The sequence below is a fragment of the Apaloderma vittatum genome, unplaced genomic scaffold (assembly GCF_000703405.1).
Source record: "Apaloderma vittatum isolate BGI_N311 unplaced genomic scaffold, ASM70340v1 scaffold6462, whole genome shotgun sequence".
In the NCBI taxonomy this organism is placed as follows: Eukaryota; Metazoa; Chordata; class Aves; order Trogoniformes; family Trogonidae; genus Apaloderma; species Apaloderma vittatum.
Genome location: NW_009704095.1, coordinates 29669 through 51434, shown reverse-complemented (window position 1 = coordinate 51434; position 21766 = coordinate 29669). Strand labels below are relative to the sequence as shown.

Here is a 21766-nt window from a genome sequence, read left to right as displayed (position 1 = left end):
GGGGGGGGGGGTTCACTGGTTCAAGATTTGAATAGTGGGCTGCTAACTCTTCCCAGCTCTGGGATGAATGTGTTAAGATGTCTTGGGTTTATGTTTTTGCCCTACAATGCTTTACTTGAATGGCAAGAAAGCATTAGCAAGTGAGTTCTAACTTGTGCTCATTGCAATCTCCTACTAATGTGACCTACATATTTTTGCCCCTGTAGACTTTTTGAGACCTGCTTTCACAGTAAGCTTTAGAAAATGCATGTTGGCGTTCAGTGATGCAGTTGAGCACAGGAAAAAGGAAGCGGTTCATAAATAATAATAGATTTTTCTGAGAGCACAGTGCAAGCACACAAGAAAAGCTGCAAACTGAAGGGCCAAGCTGGCCTACAGATGTTCCGTGTAAAAATGCTTTTTGTTCCTTGTAGATTACAAAGCTTTTATCAAGTATTTTGAAAGAGGAGGGAAAGCATTTGGGTCATTTTGTACATGGGTTCCTGTTGTGTGGTGATTGAAAAATGCAAGCTGAACATTTAAGGGTTTAAGAGGCTACATGCTGTGCTGTGGAAAAGTAGAGATCTGACTCTTTGGTTCTGAGCAACAAGGAACATGCTTTGGTGTGGCTTCTGAAGGAAACACCATCTATGAGACCATTGCTAATTAAAATCAGGGGTGTTCTCGGGTTTTTTCTGTGAGATGTCGAATAGTTAATATTTCTTAAGCAAGTTTTCGAAGTAAATGTCTCAGGAAAGCTAAAAATCAGGGCACATCTGAAGTATGATGTAACTTGTGTATTTTTGTGTCATCCAGACAGCATAAGTTATTAGGTGAGTGTGAACGAGACCATGGCTGACAGCTTGCTGCTTTGGAAGGGACAATATCTGAACTCTATCCCTTTTTTTGTATTAATCCCCCACTTGTGTGATTTCTCTTTTGTGCCTGTTCATACAGCCCTTAGTAACATGCAGGCATCGGTAAGACACTTCTTTTCACTAAGCAAGGAAGAAAATAGTTTCATTTTTCCCTTCCTGCCAGTTCTGGAAACTGACCTGACTCAGCAGCAGTGAAGATAATGAAAGAAGGAAGCGGGATGAAGTGGCAGGAAGGCATCTCTTCCACTGCTACTAAGCTTTTAAATTGGCTCCATTATCTTGTGAAGCCTCACCCTTTGGATCTGGATATGGAGGTGCTGGCTATCGTCAGTTATTACCCAAATTTGAAGTTCCTGATCACTTGGGAAAGACTAGTAAAATAGTCATTGTTGCAGGTTTATTGACAGCTCTTGAAGTTTCTTACCTCTTTGGTTTTCTGTTGTCTTTACAGCAACATTTTTAGTTTCTTTTTACCCATCTCCTCTTTTCACTGACGCTTAACCTTAGAATCACAGAATTATAGAATCATTCAGGTTGGAAAAAACCCTTGGGAGTCCAACTATTAACCCTACCTGACAAAGTTCGCCCCTAAACAATATCCTCCGACACCACATCTAAACAACCTTTCAACACATCCAGGGATGGTGACTTAATCACGGCCCTGGGCAGCCTATTCCAGTGTCTGACTACTCTTTCTGTGAAAAAGTTTTTACTGATGTCCAGTCTAAACCTACCCTGTTGCAGTTTGAAGCCATTCCCTCTTGTTCTGTCGCTGATTCCCTGTGAGAAGGGACCAGCACTAGCCTCTCTACAACGTCCTTTTAGGTAGTTGTAGAGAATGATGAGGTCTCCCCTTTGCCTCCTCTTCTTCAACCTAAACAGCCCCAGCTCCTTCAATTGCTCTTCATAAGATTTATTCTCCAGGCCCTTCACCAGCTTTGCTGCCCTTATAAACATTTTCTCAGTCTTTCTGGTTTGCATCAGCTTTTCAGACCCTGAAAAACTAATCAAAACTGGACTTCTTTTGCAGTCCTGATAAGCGTTAACCTGTAGTAAGATTGGTGTTACAGCTAAGCTGAAGTAACAGTTAGCTGCTTCCAAAAGGGACATTTTATCCCTTCTTGAGCAGTGTGTTCTCACTGCTTCACTTGGGCTAACTTTGGTGTTTGGTGCTGTCATGAGCTGCTCTGGGGAATTTTAAGTTCATCTGCCTCTGTCAGCCAGCCCCCCACCGCACAGAATGAACACTAGGCTTGGCCTAAGGAGAGGCATAAACGCCCAGGGTAGAGACGGTTCACAGGAGTTCTAAAAGGGGAGAAGCTGCGCCATCTGTTTTAGCAGTGGTTCTTGATTAGGCAGATATGGCTGTAATGTCGTACCGCATCCTGGAGACAAATGCATTGCTGCTTTTGCTTAAAATTGAGTGCAGGAGGATGATTTATCACAACTTTTCTATCCACAAGATGCTTTCATAGACAAACTTTTCAGCCTTTGCTGCTTGCTGCTTCTCTCGTCAAGAGTTCTGAACACTTTTTATTAACAAGAGTTTGTATTACCAATGTTTTGATTCCTTTTATTTGCCTCAAATATTTTAACGTTAACCTTTTCACAAATGAATGATTGAAAACAACAGTGTGTCAATTATATCCTATAAATTGAAACTAGAACTGCAGTCGTCACCTCTAAACAGTCTGTTACTCTTCATAACAATCTGTTGCATTTATATTTGCTCTGCATTTTAAGTTTACAAGTGCTGGAATTCCTACTTTTTCTCAGCATCAGTAGTTTTGTAATTTCTGAGTGAAGGTAAATCTTAATTTTGCTGCCAACATTGTCCAAGCCAGATGGAGAAGCCAGGCAGAGCTTCTTTTTCCAAATCATGGGTTGCTCAGTTTGCTGGCATCTGAGGTACTAGAAGCGAACCTTAAGATACTCTGTTATTTCTTTATTAATATTTATTAAGCCATGTCTTTTTGCAAGAAAGAATAAGCAGCTCTGTATTTAATAGGGTTTATAGTTCTTAACAGCATTAGAAATTTCTTAGTGCATGTCTTTTCATTTTGCCAGGGTTGACTGTTTTCTCTTGCATTAACAACTAAGCAGAGCTACTCACAAGCTGTAATGCTATTATCTTTAACTTAAATTTGCATATTTGTACTCTGCTGAGTAGAATAATCTCTTGCTTTTTTCATGTATTGGTTTGTGGCTTATAACATACATGAATCGGAGACTGAGAAAAATGAGGGCTAGTTTATTCATTCTATTAACACTCATGTAAACCCTTTAATACTTCTTATTTTTTCGTTAGAGTAGATTCAAATTTAGCACTGTAGCGGTGTTTTTCATATCCAGCATTTTCTGTTCATTTCTACTTTACAAACATCTTAGGTAGTTCCTTAGTTTCACAATGTTTGGTACGGTATTTACTGAGAAAGCAGAGCCTTTCAGTTTATCAAGAAAGTTTGAAGATGGAAATTGGAGTGGCAAGTAGGTTAAAAACATCAAGTCAGTCTTTAGTAAGGAAGATATATGTGTGTGTATATATATACGTATGTGTACCTTAGGTATATATATGTGTGTATATATACATATATATTGGAGGATGTGTGGTTTTAGGTTTATCTGAATCTACCAAATAGTGGTTTATATATACCTAAATATTGTTTCATGGCTAAAACCTGAGCTTTATGTCAATATAGTTTGTTGATTCCTTCTGTGTCAGCATAGAAGGGAATTGATGTGTATATACAGAATTTGTCTTCAAAAGACATGTCATGATGTTATGTTTACTTCTGAAACAGCAGGGAACAAAAGTACCATAGGATTATGCTCGTTAAAAGACTCTGTATCTGTATTTTTCTTTGTGGTATTATTTGCTCCCGTGGTTTTTTAGGTACCTTTTAAATGAAATAAAGTGTTTTTCAGGACATAAGGACTCATGTAAAAATAAGCACTGTTCAAATGCAGTGTCAACTTTTGGGAATGCAACTGTATTGCACTGAATAAAGGTAGTATAGCCTACCCTTTTAGATATCAGAGTGTTTAGTTCTTTGTATTCTTAGCAGAACTCATTAAATCCAAGTATTTCTGAAGCCTTATGCTAACAAAGTTCAGTAACTTCACCTTGAATAGCCCCACTGGAATTTAAAACAGATTTATGGCAGAAACATGTGGTCCAAACAGCTGTCACGCAAAACCATTTAAAAAAGATGCTGGAAGTCCGATGAACTTGTAAATCTGCTGTGCAGGTTGTTTTTGACTTTTTAAAAAAAATTTAAGATAATACTACATACATCCTTCAAAGAAAGCCTGAAAGGTCTGTTGTAGGTCCTTTAACATAAAGCCATAGCTAAAATAAACTGGTGTGCTCAGCCGGATGTGCCTTTTTACCATAGGCCTTAAGGACTTCAAATTTATAGCTTGCCTTTCCTGTGGAATTGCAAATAGTTTGGTATCGTACATCAATGGAGGCATAAAAGTCACAGAAAACAAAAAAGAATTTGGAAAAGGATCAGAATGAGAGAGAGTCGGCGTGAGAGCATCTGTCTTCTGATCTCGGACTTGATTAAAAAAATTAAAATTCTGTCAGGAAAATGTCTCTCCAAAGCAGAGTTAGGAAATGCCAGTTTGTTTCCTGACAGTTGCTCCATTTCCGTCACTCGGCGTACTGGGACAGGGAGTGGGGGCTCAGGCTGCCTGGTGAGAAGGAAAGTGAACTGCTTTCTCTCTTGCTGCTTTCCAGCACTGGGACATTTTCCCCAGGCTGGGGACAATCGTTTCTGACCCACCCAGGCCTTTTCCTGTCTCATGAACAAGTAAATCTCTCATGGAAATAAAGAGAAAAGGTTTGGTTTAGTAAAAAGAAGAGGAAAGCTATAGTGCAATGGGTAACAAAATATTCAGATGACATCTACCAGTTTTTATACCGTGTGGTTAACGGAAGACTCCTGCAAGATTGAATAGATTATTAAAAACAAATAACCTCGAACACAAAAGAAGTACAATACAATTTTACTAGACTGTCTGAATTTTAACATTTGAAAAATGGTTTATGTGAATGATTTTGCTGTCCATAATGGATTTGTATGGCGGTGTCAACTCTTAAGTGGAAAGAGAGGTGGTCTGGAATGGAGAATATTTTGAGTGAAGCAATAAAGTGAGAGGATGTAAATATTTCATATACCATACTGAATGGATGAGGTCAACATGAATCAGAAGTGTGATCATGACAGCTATAAAGTAGAACAGCATCGTAAACTTCAGTTTAGAGTAGAGAAGTCACTGGAAGAATAAACACTCTCATTTTGAAAACATAAAATACTGTACTGCTCCATGTGAAAGTGAATAAATGCATGCTTATGGGTCTGACTATACAATTTATCACATCAATGCAGTTAATTTCACAGGAGCTCACCTCAGCCATGCTTTAATTTCTTTAAAAGCTGTAAGGTTTCATTAAAATACTCCTTTTTTTCTTCTTTATTTTTTCCTTTTTAAATAAGAATTTCTCTGTGGCTAATTTGCAAATGCCAGCTAAATCATGACTTTTAATATAGTATTCAGAGACCGTTTTTCAAATAAACAACATTTTATTAATTGTTTTCCATTTTTTTTTCTTCTGCCTCTCATTTCAGAACGGTTTGATCACCACTGTCCCTGGGTAGGCAACTGTGTGGGGAAAAGAAACTACAGATTTTTTTATATGTTTATTTTATCTCTGTCCTTTCTGACAGTCTTTATATTTGCATTCGTTATCACCCACGTCATCCTTCGTAAGTATGCTGGTGAAATCAGATTATGTATGTAGCCATTTGCTTGAGTTTTTTATTTTTAAGTTAATCTTTTGATCATTCAGGGTTTATTTATTTATTTATTTATTTGCCTTTTCTCTGAAGCTTCACAATCCTCAGTGAGTCCCATTCTGGTTATAGTAGACCCTGGTCATGGTAATCATTGATTTAGTGGTGCCTTTATCTTAATACAGTGATAATATTCTTAATTGTCTTGTCATTTTATGGATGATTTATTGGAAAAGCTGCACTGTTTAAGTATGCTGCTAGTGTCATTTTCCCAAAGAATTTTTGTGTGCTTTTTTAACTGTAAGCATGGGTCATTTGCCATCCAAACAAACAGGTAAATTACTAGGAAATAGATCGGAGCTATTTTACACTTTTTTGTTATTTGCTGTTCAGTTTTACATCTTTACCTATTTTTAACACAATTTACTTTTCATTTGCATAGACATTGTGAGTATGCCAATTTATAATAGTGTGAATCAGATAAGTTATAGGAAGGTGAATATTCGTGAGTTAGAGGTTGACTGTTATTTGTATTCTGGATTGGGTTTGAAGTCAAGACTCTTGGGTACTGCCTTTTTTGTCTACGCATGTGACAAATTCTGTTAGGTCCTATATGATGATGATGATGTTTTAATTTATAGCAATAGGTTATATAACTTGTCTTTAAAGACCTTTTGTATGTTGTGGGGATTTTTTAACCTGCTATCTCTAAGAAGCTTAAGAGTGTTCTATCTTTTCACTAATTATATAGGATAACGACTTGAAGAGTATTTCTTTAATAATTCTGGAAATGTGATCTTTGTATACTGTACAACAATGGAAACACAATAGAAGTAATAATTTCAGCTTATAATATATTTATAAAGCTAACTTGATAATGGCAATATCTAGAGAATGTTTTACTGAAAAATAGGCCAGATTGTGCTCAGTTTCCTATGTTGCTTACACTGTGCAGGGAAAATTTGTATTTTAAAAAGCAGAACTCCTGCTCTTTTTTGTACTTCACCAAAGAAGGATACAAGCACTGAGCAGCTCGTGTATAGCTCAGAAATCTAGCCCATAGGCTAGAACTAGGGGCATCTAATTTTGAGGGCATCTTAATCACCTACTCACTGCCAGATACAGCATTTCTAACACCTTTTGAAAGAGAGAGATGTCAATATTGTTTAACGAGGGAAAAGTAACAATAGGAGGGAGAACACTTTCCATTAATACCTAAATCCTTTACATTTATTTGGGCATACAGGAGTATATACATACATACCTTTTGCATTTAAGAAGGAGGAAGCATGTTTGATTTTTCTGTGATCTTGCTTTGCTAGGATTCACTGGTTAAAAACATTACCAGTCTGACAATATGAAGTTGCTTTTGAAACTAGCCTACCTTTATTTCACAAAGGCTGCAGTGCTCTCTTTCTTTATTTTCAGTATACGAATTACCAGTATTATGTCAATATTTCATGTTCTATATATTAAGTAGGTTTATCCAGTGGATTTTAACTTACAGTGTCCCTACCTAATTCTAAGTATGAATTAGATAAAGAGCAGAGAAATTAATTGTGCTTCTGTGTAGTTGAGAAGCCCTTTAGTGTTGTGTAGGTGTTACAGATAATGTATAGTAAATGTTAAAAGCTGAATTGTGTACCTCAGCTGTAAAATGTTCTTGCTACGGAGGTTTATCAACCTTGGATAGGAAAAACCTCCTTAGTTCTAAAGATGGTTGGTCCTCAAAGGCAATGGGAGCAGGTATGAATTGTGATTAGTTCCTCAATGTTTATTTGCTAGATTTGAGTTTCAGGCCCAGCTTTCAAATTATCTAGTACAATGTGGAGTGTGTCCAAAAAAAAAAGTTCTTTACAAGTAAATTTTTCTTAGCATGGTGAACACTCCATTCTCTCTGTGCCTACCATGCTTTAGAAGTCCTTTTATCTACCTTTTTAATAGTTGCCACTCAACCATTTTTGTTCTGGTTTGCAGCCCTGCAGTTATATCCATGTTATGGTTAGGTGCTAACCAGTAAGCAGGATTCTCAGTGACTTAATGTGAACTTTTGTACTTAGTATAGGTTATCACAGAATTATAGAATGCATTGGGTTGGACGGGACTTCCAAAGGTCATCTAGTCCAACCCCCCTGCAGTGAGCAAGGACACTTTTAATTAGATCAGGTTGCTCAGAGCCCCATCAAGCCTGACCTTGAATGTCTCCAGGGATGGGGCCTCCACCACCCCTCTGGACAACCTGTTCCAGTGTCTCACCACCCTCATAGTAAAGAACTTCTTCCTAATGTCTAGTCTAAATGTACCCTGCTCCAGTTTAAAACCATTGCCCCTTGTCCTATTGCCACACATGCTTGTAAACAGTCCCTCTCTGGCTTTCCTGTAGGCCTCCTTCAAGTACTGGAAGGCTGCTATAAAGTCTCCCCAGAGCCTTCTCTTCTCCAGGCTGAACAACCCTGACTCTCTCAGCCTGTCTTTCTAGAAGAGGTGCTCCAGCCCTTTGATCATTTTTGTGACCCTCCTCTGGACCTGCTTTAACAAGTCCACATCCTTCCTGTGTTGAGGGCTCCACAGCTGGATGCAGTACTCTAGGCGAGGTCTCACCAGGGCAGAGCAGAGTGGCAGTATCATCTCTCTTGATCTGCTGGCCACGTTTTTGATGCAGCTAGGATGCAATTGGCCTTCTGGGATGCGAATGTGCACTGTTGCTTCATGTCCAGCTTTTTATCTGCCAGTACCCCCAAGTCCTTTTCTGCAAGGCTGCTCTTTATCATATCACTCCCCAGGCTTTATTGATAATGAGGGTTGCCCTGACTGAGGTACAGGACCTTGGTCCTTTATTTAGACAAATTTGTGCAGTTTGTGTTGGTTTTAATACACCCTGCAATCTGGCATGTTTATAATTTTTGGTGGGCCGAAGTGGTGACAAGATGGGAGATACATCTTAGTCTTTTGTTTTCTGTGGCCTTCTGAGGCATTCATTGGAAACTTGCCCTTTGCAGGATGAAGAATATGTGCACATAGTATTACTGAAGATGATAAAATGAATTTGTAGGTCAGATACTTTGAAGGTATTGTCTTGTAAGATTTTCTTCCATCTCCCCAAGCTCAAAACATTTTCAGTAGTAGTAGCAGTAGTAGTGTCTGTCTTCACAGTTGCTCAGCTCTGCTTGAGGCATTGGTATTTCAGCTGTTTGTTGCAGTGAAGAACCTTCCACTTCTGATGTATTGGGAACTGCTCAGAAGAGTGACCAGAAGTAGGGAATAGAGATCACATCTACCTGCTGCCATTGCCATTAAGGATCCTAAAAATAGTAAGAAGGTAGGGTAAGTTCTGTTAGTCTTGTGCCTTGAGGCTACAAACCAGTTATGAGAGTCTGAAAAGGCTCAGAAATAAAAGGTAAGTAACGTGTTCTTTTTAATGGCAAACGGTAAAAAATTGACCAGGCAAGGCTAGAGGATGTGTATGTATATATATACGCACACATATATTTTTCTTTTCTGATTTAAGGACAAGATTCTTCTCCTGTAATGCAAATCTTCAGGAAAAATTTTTGTTGTGGGAAAAACTTTCAGCCTGATGCATTTAAGTCATTTAAGTTATACAGTAAAATGTGAAGTGTGTACCTATTGCTATGTGACATTGAATCAATTTCTGCAAACTAATTCACTTACTGCAATCAGCAAAAATTGTCAATTTACCATTTTTGATTAATAGCTTGTGGTTGTGGAATCCAAGCAGTTGCTTCTGCATGCATCATGCTGCTGTTGAGCTCTTTTCAGCTAGTAGGTATTCTCTTATTTGCCCAGAGGCAATGAGCGCCTGTTAGAAAAACCTGCTCTGTAGTTGCAGGAGGAGCAGGATTATAGTCTGGAGAACTTTGTCTGCTTCTGGAACAAAGGAGGGAAAGTTGAGAATCTGGGTTTATAGAATAAATTTTCTAAGTAAAAAAAAAAAAAAGTTACTTTGAAAAATAATATTTCAAAGTGAAAAAGTAGCTTAGATCTTAAAAGAAAAAGGAATAATCAGAAATAGTGTTCATGGGAAAGCAGGTGTGCATCAATTTGGTATGACTGAGGAAATATCCTTTAGATGTTAGACCTGTAACTTAACCCAAGGGTTTTTTCTGATGTTGTTCCTGCAGAGCAATGTATTCTCAGATTCCTATTAGCAAATCTATTCTATGATTATTCAGTTGTCTTCAAATATTAATTGTATTAGCTATGATAAAAACAACCTGTGATCCAATTTCTTACTCAGCTGATAATTTTGGGTTCTGTTTCTACAGGTTCTCAACAAACAGGGTTCCTCAATGCCCTGAAGGACAGTCCTGCAAGATATCCTTTCACTGAAACAAACTGTAGGTCCTATTGCAAAATAACATCTGAGATATATTTTTACTTGTTTTCTTGCTGGTTTGAGGTATGTGCATTTGGGACTTTATCGGTTAATGATTTCATCACTTCCTGCACAATAGTATTACTCACTACATGTTGGAGGTAGGAAAGAAACTATAGCCTGGGTTGGTTTTTATTCTGAATCTTTGCAGAGTAGCACTTTTGACAAAGGCCTGTAGTTTCCATGTGTGATGAAAATATACTCCATATATTTGTGATGGAATTCATGAATATGTCTCACACTGTAACTGTGATGTGGTTTCATTTAAAATATTCACTAACTCTGCTTTTACAACAATAAGTATGCAAAATGTCTGATTCTTGTCAGGGTAGAAAAGGTAAATTGTGGAATAACTAAAGGCATAAGCTGTCCCTGAAGAGTTCCAGTTTCTGGAGGTGTTAATTTACTATTTTTAGAGTGGTTGTTTTCAAGAATTAATTTCAATCAAGTTGCATAAAAATATATGCGTGTACACACAAGGACAACTACGATACTCAGTCTGGAGAAGTCTCTGGGGCGATCTCATTGTTGTCTTATGATATATAAAGGGGGCTCGTAAGAAAAACATAGACTCTTTACCAGGGCCTGTAGTGACAGAGCAAGGGGCAGTGGTTTTATATTGAAAGAGGGTAGATTTAGGTTGTCTGTAACATAGAAGGTTTTAACGACGAGGGTGGTGAGAAACTGGAAGAGGTTGTCCAGACGAGTTGTCAGTGTCCTGTCCCTGGAAGTTTTTAAGGCCAGGTTGGATGGGGCTTTGAGCAACCTGGTCTAGTGGGAGGTGTCCCTGCCCATGGCAGGGGGGTTGGAACCAGATGATCTTTAAATGTCCCTTCCAACCCAAACCATTCTGTAGTTCCATTCTGTAAATACTAAATACTCCATCATGATGTTTGGGGTTTTTTTTTGTCACTTCTTGGGAACTTTTTCTACTCAGTGAAAATGGAAGGTGCTCCTTCTGTCTGAATACAGCTAACATAATGGAAAAATGGAAAGCTGACGTAACTACTCTTTAGTTTCTTCTTTACATCTTTGTACAGACTGTAAGCTTCCCACTCCTTACGTATGTTTTGAATGGTTTGTGTAATAAACAGTTTCCACATCTCACAAAGATACTATAAAAAGAATTCTTTCCCATACATTTGCCAAGGAGAAGTCTTTTGTCTGTTGTGCCTCTCAGTTTGCTCTTTTCCACAGAAGAGTAGGAAGAAAAAAATGTCATTCATACAGACTTCTCTTTCCAGTTAGGTTTTCCAAATGTCAGATTCTCCAAATACTGAAGTTACAATTTTGTGTATGTGTTTATCAGGTAGAGTTGCTGAGCTCTAAACGCCCTTTTTAAACAAAGCCACTATTCAGATTTTTTTTTTTTACAGCTAATTTTACAAAGCACAAACAAACTGTTCTAAGTAGCCAAACAATAGCTTCCAATTAAAAGAATTACAATCACTTCTTGCAAAAGATTATTCTTTTAAACTATTTTCAAGTGGAGAAGAACTTTCAATTGTCCTTAAATCAAAAGGTAATTGATTATGCATTTGAGGATCCTTGTACAGGAACAATGGGCTGCTTATTCATAATTTTTATTCAAAGAGGTGCTGCTTTCAAAGGCTCAGTAGTGCAGCTTTAAGAAATGGCCTGGTTTGTCAGCGTTAGCTTGGATAATTTAATAGCTTGGTTGCAGATTGTAACAGTAAAATTAAATTGTCCAAACAGTATTAGGAATGCTGCTTTGGACCAAGACAGTCAGTTCAGGCAGGGAGAACATTGCTGTTTCTGTCTTGCTAACAACCCTGTGTGAGATACCGTGGGAGTGTCATACCATATTATGCTAGAACGTTATACTTTGTTATGAATATATTGATTTCTTTGTGTTTGGTTTTTAATTAGTGGACTCATGTTTCATTAATGGCATCATGTTAACTACCCCTGCTGTTCTGGATATCTTTTTGGATCTTGGTGTGGGGAGCTGAAAGAAGTCTCTTTCTTGGGGAATGAAGTCTTTTTCTATGGGGAACTGCAAGGTCTTGAACTTAAAGGAATTCCCTTTTTTGACAGTAGGAATTACCATATGGAGGAAGCAAATTGCTTTTCAGGACCCTCTTAAGAGTAATCATGGTGAGGAAAATCCTGTTACTGGTGTGCTCAGTTACCTGATGAGATTGTAGGGAGTCCTTCACCCTCTAAGGCTGACCTTTTCTGACCTGATGATTCTTCCTCTTAGTCTTGGCGTGTAGCTTCTACCCAACAGCCTTCCTTACTATTTTTACCCTCTCAAAGCCTACTTTGTATAATTATCAATTCTCCCTCATTCTCCTTGCTTTAGCTGTGACTGTTGTACAGACGACTGAGTCTGAGCTCCAGTCTTCTGTTGGTTTGATTCCACACAGTTTGAGGAGGGTATAGAGAAGAGAGAGTAGTGAACATGCTGCTCAGCAGTGCACTCTGGGCATCTTGCTGCTTTTGGAGCAGATTTGCTCAGATTGCAAATGGCTCTTTCTTGGTTTTTAAACCACTCGGAGCAAAGTAGGTTCTAGCAGAAGTTATACAGGTAATTCAGGTATTTCCCAATTCATTAAGTGAGAGCAGACCTGTGAGACAAAACTCATTTGCTGTTAACTAATATTAGGTTTATTTATCACAAATACTTAAGTCCATTGAAGCATTTTCCAGTCTGTGTCTTTGTATAATGATGAGGAGCTGTCATAGTTCTCTTCTATTGATAGGTTCAGGGATAAGGATGGTTTCATATGTTTTAAGGTTGTATCCTTGTTCTGGAATATTTTGAGTCAATATTGCCTTGGAAACTGACTTCAGTAAAGGTTGATATACAGTTAATATACAGATTTTTTTTTTTATCCTGTTCTTTTCCCATGTTCCCACTGAATTATTATATAATATTTTCTAGGAACCAAAGCCTTTTCTGCTGCTGATCCATGTTCACTAAAAAAAGTAATTATTATTGAAGTGTTGTAGGAAATAACATTTTCAAAGCAGATGTATGAGTTCACGGCTACTGTGTGTAAATAAAAAAAAAAATCAAAAATAGATATCTATGGCAGGAAGCCTTCTGTAGAAATCAGTCTTTATGCTTGATTATGTAAAGTTTAGAAGCAACTTTATTGTTTTATTGCTGAAATGATGACTCCTATAGAGTTAAAGGAATGATACAAACCATAGTAAGTATGCAACACTGAGTGCCGACTGACTTTCCTAGTTACGCCACTCTCTTTTTTTAAAGCCTCGTGACTTCATGGCATTCGGGTTATGCAGTTTATAAGGAGTGAAAAGACACGTAGTTTGAAAAGCTCTAGTGGTGCACACACACGTGCATGTGCACGCCTTCACTGACCTCATGGAGACGTAAGTGCTCTTGCTATATGTGTAGCTGTGCTGCTCCCTAAAAATTGCAGGTGAGAAAGCACCCCATGAGCTTGCATACATGTACCTCAGGTGCAAGTCCCTATATGTTGCACCCCATGCTTGTAGTCTGCTGTCTGCATGCAGACTGTTAACAGTGTTTGACAGGGAGGGTGCTCTCTCTGGGCTAGGCAGATGCCAACAGAGTGACTTGTGGCTGTTCTAAACCAAGTTTTAACTGCTGCTATTCCCAACTTTCAAGTCATCTTCTGCCATTTTTTTTGTGATTTTCTTACGATTTGGACTGATGCCTCCTTCAAAAAGGTCTCAAGGGACTTGTGGATTGTAAGATGTCTACTCTGAATTTTGTGATTGCAACTACTTATTATTAAATTATTTTTTTTTTCTTCCGTTTGCACTTATTTCCTTGACTTTTAATTACTGTGCTGGAAGCTGTGGTGTGTTTTTTCTCAGTATGGTCCATTGTTGGCCTCTCAGGTTTTCACACGTATTTGATCAGCTCCAATCAAACAACAAATGAAGATGTAAGTTTGTAGTATATTTCTACATACATGTTTCTAAACAGTAATGAGGAGATGGTTCTCTGTTATTCTTCGAGAAGTCATACCTGCCTGCATAATTCTGTGAATGCCTCAGTAGGGAAGAATGAAACAACGTTGTCATGTTTGATTCAAAATATCAGAAGAGATCTTTTGGACTATATTTATTGTGGATTGAAAATGTGCTGGTTACATATAGCATGTCCTACATATTGTATGTCCATTATGATTTACACCCACAGGACCTGCCTGTGTCTTGAAACAGGAAAATACAGAAGATGGGAGACAGAGAAACAAATATATTTTATACAGTAGGAAAACTACTAAATAATTTTAGATACCACTTTTTCGCTGTTAGTCTTAAATATTCTTTGACCCAGTTGCTTACTGTAAAAATTGTAGTGAGTTGAATTTTCAAAACAAAAATTTCATCTTTTATTTTATTTTTCCTTTGAAATTTCTTTGCCAGTCTGAGGTCTAAAAACTCTGGCAAGGAGTATAGCATTAATTTAGAAGTTAACTTTCTCACTTCTACAATTGTCCTATCTTGCACATAGGTTTCCATTGTTTTGGTGAGGAATTATGTTTAACTGTGTGTAGGCTTCATGTGTCCTCCTCTAACTAAAAAGAGAAGTAGAAAATGAATGAAAGAAGAAAATAAAAGTAGCTGGGTAGCTAATGGATATAGCAAGCTTGTTGGAACTTAGCAACTAATCAAACAAATTACTGCAAGCTTAAAATTATTTTATTTTAATTGTGTTGTACCTTTTTTCATAGGTATCTGGCAAATATAAAAGTATTGGGACTGTCAAACATGTTTTTTATTGCCTAGGGTCACAGTTAAAATCATAAATTATACAATAAATATCAATCAACCTGAAAAAAATTAAGCAAGCAAGCTCAGAATGAATTATGCATCAGCATCAAGTATCCGAGCAAGTAGCCTGACTGAAGAAATCTACCTCATTAGTAAGAAAGATGAGATACTCAGTTACTAGGTTTAGGCCAACATTGTTTCTTTAGATGATCCGCATACTTCCACTATCCCTTTTTCTCTCAAAAAAATGTCTTTTGGTTTGTTGAAAGTCAGACAGCAGGGAACTACAGCAGGGAACTGCAGCAGCATAGCATTTCTGAGTTGCAAGTAAACTGTTCAGTAATTTTATTTAAAGCATACATTTCCAGTTGAATACAGTAAGACATTTTACTTGGACTGTCAAGCAGCTCACAAAAAGAGAAGTAAGACTAGCTAAAAGGAAATGTAATGTGCGAAAAGGTAGTAATGACTGCATCAGCAGCTTTGTATTTTAGAGCCATTTGTGAACTTTAGGAAAGATAATGTTGTGTGGTATTGCACAGCTTGAGAACTTGCCCAGGAGTATGGAAAAGAAGTGCTCTACTGCTGGCTTTCATGGTATGTGGCACTTGAACCTCTTCTGTAGAACATTCCATAATATTTGTGAAATTAATCTTAGACCATTATGCTTAGTGGTAAAATTCCTAACTGTGAGTGTATTGATCCTTTGAGATTTTGGGTTATCTAAATCTGTGGAGGTAAAGCATGTGCTTGCTTGTAAGATTTTAGAGTCCAACCTTTCATAAAAGCACACACCTCTAAGCTGTTCAGTAAGTGCGATCATGGGTTTTCTCTCATTTGCTTTTGCAGTAAGTAGCACATTGCTGCTTTGGTAGCCTTTAATTTGTCTCAACCATTTCATGTATTGTATTATATGTGATGCATCTTGTTTATATCTCTTCAGATTAAAGGATCGTGGTCAAATAAAAGAGGTAAAGAAAACTATAATCCATACAGTTATGGCAACATCTTTACTAATTGCTGTGCTGCGCTTTGTGGGCCCCTCTCTCCAAGGTAAGTGTGTCGAAAGTATTGTTAGCATAAATGAAACCACAGAATTGTTGGTGAAAAATAGAGTTCATTCTCATTGTTTGAGTTTACTTAAAAATAAAGTTTTAATTTACTGTCCATTAGAAGCTTTAATGATCTGCAGTAGTAAAGAAATAATTTGGTAAACTGTGGTTAAACTAAGTTAGTGATCAGATCCTGCAGAATATATCTAAAGTTGACATCTGAAGTGAAAATAAACTTATATCTTTGAATTTTTGCTACTGCAGTTAATAACTTCTAGCAGTAAAACATTTCTAGTAATTAACTGTTGCATGATGGGTGATTTGGAAGTTAAGATCTTACATGTCTAATGAATGTGTCATGAATTTAGGAGAGTTGTAGGAACCTTAATTCTACAACTAGCTTGATAATTGTTCACTTTTGTCTCTTCACTCTGAATAATTTTATTTAAATGGGCAGTAATTTTTCTTTATACTACTGTTTCTATATACACCAAAGCAATTCTACAGAAGGCTTAGTGAATTCATTTTTGCTGCATACATTTTTCTGAAATCCAAAATGCTTGTATATTCGAGGTTGCAGATGGTTTTTCAGCTTGAACAAAATATAATACAGAGCTGAGACTAGAGAAATAAAACTGACATCTGGAAAGACTTAATTATCTTTTTATTCCAATGTTCAGTGATTAGACAGTTCGTGTACTATGTGTGCAATAGAAGCCCAGTTCCTCTGTAGCAAGTGGCTGACGTCTTGTAGATTATTTTTGTGGCAGTCATCGGCTGAAGCAGTTTTGCTTTGTCTGCAATTACGTAGGTATGAATCTGTACTATTGAAAAAAGAAAAAACGTAAATGGACTTTCTAGTCCAGTGGCTAGGGTGTTTCACTGGAAGTGGGATGTCTGTCTTTGGTATTAGGAATATCAGAGGTGGTTCTACGAGAAGTGAAAGGTCAACAGGAGAGACATCTTTTTCTAGGGAGGAGGCAACTGAGTTAAGATTTTCATGTACTGGGTTGACACTACTCCCTGTGGTGAGTGAGTAACCTGGTCTCTGCCTCTTGCCTATGCGGATGGTACCTTCAATTCTGCCATTTCTTGGTTTTCATAAAAGTATGAGATATAAAAATTCAAATGACACACTTCAAATTATTATTCCAAGTGCAAATCTTTATTAAAACTGCACAGTGTTTCTCGGTATTTAAAATAGCGTCTTAGGCTGATACAATTGGCAGCATACCATTAGACAAGACTGGCATTGGCTCCTGGGTTTTGATAGAGTTTGTACATTTTTTCCTAAATTACATGTATCAACATAACTTACTTAGATGCAGAAGTATATGTAGGGTTTCTGCAGGGAAATATTTTGTGGCCAATGGTAAAACTTTGCTGACTGTAGAATGTAAATTATAACCTTACTTTTTTTGACTTGTAATCTCAGCTGTGTCCAAGTTACTAAATATTTTTTTTCATTAAATTCTAGTAAAGTACTTTAGCAGCAATTACAATTTAAAATTCAAAATGTTCAAGTGCCTTTAAGAATGCAGAAAAGAGAGGATCTGTAGTTAATCCAAGCTTTTCTCACTTCTGTTAAAGGTCATGTTTCTCATTTTAAGCCTATGCTAGCAAATTCAAAATGCATTTTATGTGTCCTCAACAATAACTTTCAAAATTTAATTTGATCCATAGCTGTCAGCATAAGTAACTAATGTTCTAATCAAAGTCATTTAACTTTTTTGAGGATCTGATTTTTGAAAGAGTGCTTTCCACATGACAGATTCTAATCTCAGGTGGATTTCTAAGTGTTTTGAATATACATTAAAACCTGTTTTGCAGACCGTTGTGAGGAAAGCTTAAAATGGTCTCCAAGTGATGGTGACTGCATTGATTTTTGAAAGGGGAAATGTCTTAGATTTTTATAGAATCATAGAATGATTTGGGTTGGAAGGGACCTCAAAGATCATCTAGTTCCAACCCTCTGCCACGGCAGGGAAATCTCCCACTAGATCAGATAGGTTTTCTGTTTGTATCTTTTTAAAATGAAACATCTTGACCCTTAGTGAATTTAGAGGTCCCATAAATCGGCAAATAAACCCAGTTCTGTGTTGACATTAGCTCCTAGGTGTTTTACGGCATTCCAATGATAATGACATTATGTCTTAGTAACTGGAACTATAAGCCAGTTAAAATTTGATAGCCTGTGGTAAAATTTGTAGTTTTCCAGATGGAAAGTAACATTGTTCAGGTCACAGGAAAAAACCACATTTTGGCCTGTGATTAAAAAATATATGGAACTATAATTGAAAGCTACATATAATTTAAGAACAAAACAAAATGTCAACAATCAATTGAAGCATAAACTGTTGAAAAGTTTTTGGTTTGGGGTGGGGTTTTTTTGTCTGGAGGTGATATAAGCTAATACATATGTAAAATATAGTGCGTTGGCCTGTACGTTCAGCTTTTCATAGGTTTTGACTAACAGAACCTAAGTGAGGCTTGTAGTTCTCAAATTGGGATTAAACATGTATATGGAATTTTAGCAAAATATTCAGATAGGTCAGATTATTCCATTCTCTTTGGGTTTTTTAATGTAAACTTATGTAGATTATTACTTAGTTTTACTGATTTGTCCACAAAACATATTCTTAGATGGAAATAAGAAATTTTGAGTGTATCACTCTGGTAAGTGGTGTGATTTAACCCCAGCTGCAACTAAACCCCATGCAGCTGCTCACCTACTCCTCCCTGTCCCACCCAGTGGGGATGGGGAGGAGAATCAGGGAAGGAAATTAAAACCCGAGGGCTGAGATAAGGGCAGTTCAGTAACAGAAAAAATAATAATAATAACCACAACAATAATGTTAGCAATAATAATAAATAATAATAGGGAGTTAACAAAGAGAGAAATAAAATCCAAGAAAAGACAAGTGATGCCCAATGGAATTGCTCACCACCATCTGATTGATGCCCAAGCAGCAACTGGCCCCTCCTGGCCAACTCCTCCCAGTTTCTATATTGAGCACAATGTCCTGAGGTATGGAATATTCCTTTGACTAGTTCAGGTCGGCTGTCCTGGCTCTGCTCCCTCTCAACTGCTTGTGCACCTCCTTGCTGGCAGACCATGGGGAACTGAAAAGTCCGTGACTTAAGATAAGCACTGTGTAGCAACAACTGAAACATCAATGTGTTACCAACATTATTCTTGTGGTAAATCCAAACCGCAACACTGTACCCACTACAAGGAAGAAAATTAACTCTATCCCAGTTGAAACCAGGACAGTGAGAATAGTAGGGCATTATAAAAAGCCTTAAATAGCTGTCACGAAAGGCCTGGAACGTAAGTTGTCTGAACAAAAGTTCCTCTTCCTTTCTAAATTTTGTGATTAAGTAGCTTTAATATAGATGTGGAAACTGATAACAAAAGAACCTTCAAAATGATTCCAAGTGCACTAGTGAGTTTTGTAATTTGTTTTCACACCTGTGGCTTAAAATTCTTGGGTTTCACAGTACTTTCTGGATAAAAATCCAGAAAAGTAGCAGTACGTATGACTGTGGTGGGTGGTATTACAAGGAAACAGTTACGTTGCGGATGAGTAGCAATGAAGTTGTCTACGTCAGTTTAATAAAAAGGGACGTTTGAAGGTATTGGTAAAGTATTAAGGCCTGTTGCATGGTAGAAAAAAATCTCTTTTTATTGAGAGAAGGGAGTTATTGATAAAAAATATCTTTAACACCTTTTCTTTATTTTGCTTGTTCCATAGCTTAATTGATCGAAGAGGATTTATACAACCAGACACACCGCAATTAGCAGGACCATCAAATGGCATTACTATGTACGGGGCCACACAGTCTCAGAGCAACATGGTAGGAATCATCCCATAGTGTTGTTCATCAAGATTCCTGTGAATGTTTTCCTTCTCCACTTTCATGTGAACTAATCAAGTAATAACTAACTGGATACAGCTGACACTCTGGGTGGAATGACTTGTTTATTAACAGTAAAGAAAAAAAACACAACAAAGCATTTTAATGTAAATGTCACACAGTGTAATAGTTATTGTTCGTGGATTCTAAAAAAAAGAGAGATTTTTCTGCACTGTTGATTTATTGACTATACCGGTGTTTTCACTTGTACTTTTGACACCTGCTGTGTTTTGAACTGGAACATTCAAGTGGACTTACTCTGGTTTGTCATTTTTCAGCTAATTGTTGCTTTTTATGGCACTTTCTTCATATTCTATTTCCCTTCTTTGCTCTTACGCTGTGGTTTTGCATAGACTAATATGTTTAAAAAGCAGAGATGAACAAAGAGGAGTTTCTAGAGGAGAAGTACATTGAAGAAAGAGCAGGAGGACACTGAACTTCCAGTGAACAAAAAATGTCAACTGGACTGTTACGACAAAAGCTTTTAAAATCTTCAAAACTGTGCCTATGGTTTTTACTTTGTTTTTTGCTGGTAGCATTGGCTATCATAACCGAAGATAAAATTTCCAGTGCCAAGAAGAAGAGAATAACTGGAAAGAGATCTTTTTCCAAAGGCAAGCATCTTACATATGTGCCTATTTCTGAAATGTTACCCAGATATCCTGATATTATGTGGATTCTAAGACTTTATCGAAGAAGCCATGAGTTATGGACACTCTCTGCCAAAAAAAGAGGCGGCCACAAGGCTTCTGACATAGGTCAGCCTTTCTTTTGAACAAAAGAAGAAGAGACTCACTCTTCTCAGACAGATTAGTTTTAGTGTCACTGATAAACTGGTACAAAAATTTTACTGTAGTTCCTAAGATGGTTTTACTTAATTTGAGGATTAAATAGAAGATTGTTATTCTCCTTAATGAGAAAATGTATCAGAGAGACAGTATTAACTGAGTCTTCTCTGAGGTGCAGGGTGCGCAACCTTAGAAATAGCCTGAGGTCTTTTAGGTCTTACTCAAACTTCTGTCAAGGTTTCTTCTTTGTGAGGATCATTAACCCACAATGAGACCCTGGCATTAAATTATCTTAACATTATAAGAATTATATTTGCATTGTGAGAAAGCACTACCATTACTACTAGATATTAATAAGAAAATCTTGTGCCAGTTTGATTGAAAATTGACAAAACTTGGCTCTAGAAATAGAGAACTCTGTTATGGTATTACTTTAAATCAAACAGGTAGCTGTTACGATTTTTGAGTGAGTGTAATACCTGTTATCTTGCAAACTGTGCAAGGATTTGAACTTCATGTGTCCTTGAACATCACAATAGTTGAGCTGGGAAAGGCTTGTGTTCTTTCACGGTTATCAGAGTCACTTGAAAATGTGCAACTTTCATTCCTGAAAATGATCTCTCAGAAAAAGCTTGAAAAACTTAATATTTCATATTTGATATTGAGGACTATGTATAAGACTGTGATGCCATTTTGCTCAGGGTATTATCCCTGTATTGTTGGTCTGTATCAAAGACCAATTGGCTTCCAGTGGCAGCTGGCTATCAGCAATAAAAATTCTCCCTTGAGTTTTGTTGCAAACTATTAAAGACCTGCTTGGTTTCCCAGTCTCTCTGGCACTGTTTTCTCTTCCCTATTTAAAATCTTGCATTCCTTTCTGACTTGTTTGAAGCACAAGAAATTATAAATTAATTTCCTGGTGGCAACAATGCAATGGGACATAACTTTGCCTCTGATTTCTTCTTGTTTCACATTTCCCTTTTTCTGTGTTTTGAGGTCAGTATTTTTGCCACCATGCCTACCTTCAGGCTCCTGTCTCTCCTGTCTCATAAACTAGCAAACAACAAAACTGGTTTCACAGTTAAGCTCTCAATCTTGTCCACTTAAATCTTTCCTTTTTTCTACCAAATTAATTCACCTTTCTATTAGATTATTTTTCAGCCATTCTCTTCAGTTACGAGATTTCTTCTTCCCATTTAAATTTAGACAGAAATAATCA

The 21766-nt window shown here is 37.2% G+C and overlaps 1 protein-coding gene across 2 annotated transcripts in view; it reads left to right on the top strand.

Annotated features, from left to right (window-relative positions):
* The window catches only part of ZDHHC14 (zinc finger, DHHC-type containing 14), a 49259-nt gene that overhangs the window by 19274 nt on the left and 8219 nt on the right, over positions 1–21766 (top strand). For both annotated transcript variants that reach the window (XM_009864894.1, XM_009864896.1), the window contains 5 exons: positions 5492–5629; positions 9943–9991; positions 13855–13957; positions 15733–15842; positions 19597–19699. In XM_009864894.1, coding sequence (XP_009863196.1) covers positions 5492–5629; positions 9943–9991; positions 13855–13957; positions 15733–15842; positions 19597–19699 — 503 coding nt within the window. The remainder of the gene's footprint in view (positions 1–5491; positions 5630–9942; positions 9992–13854; positions 13958–15732; positions 15843–19596; positions 19700–21766) is intronic.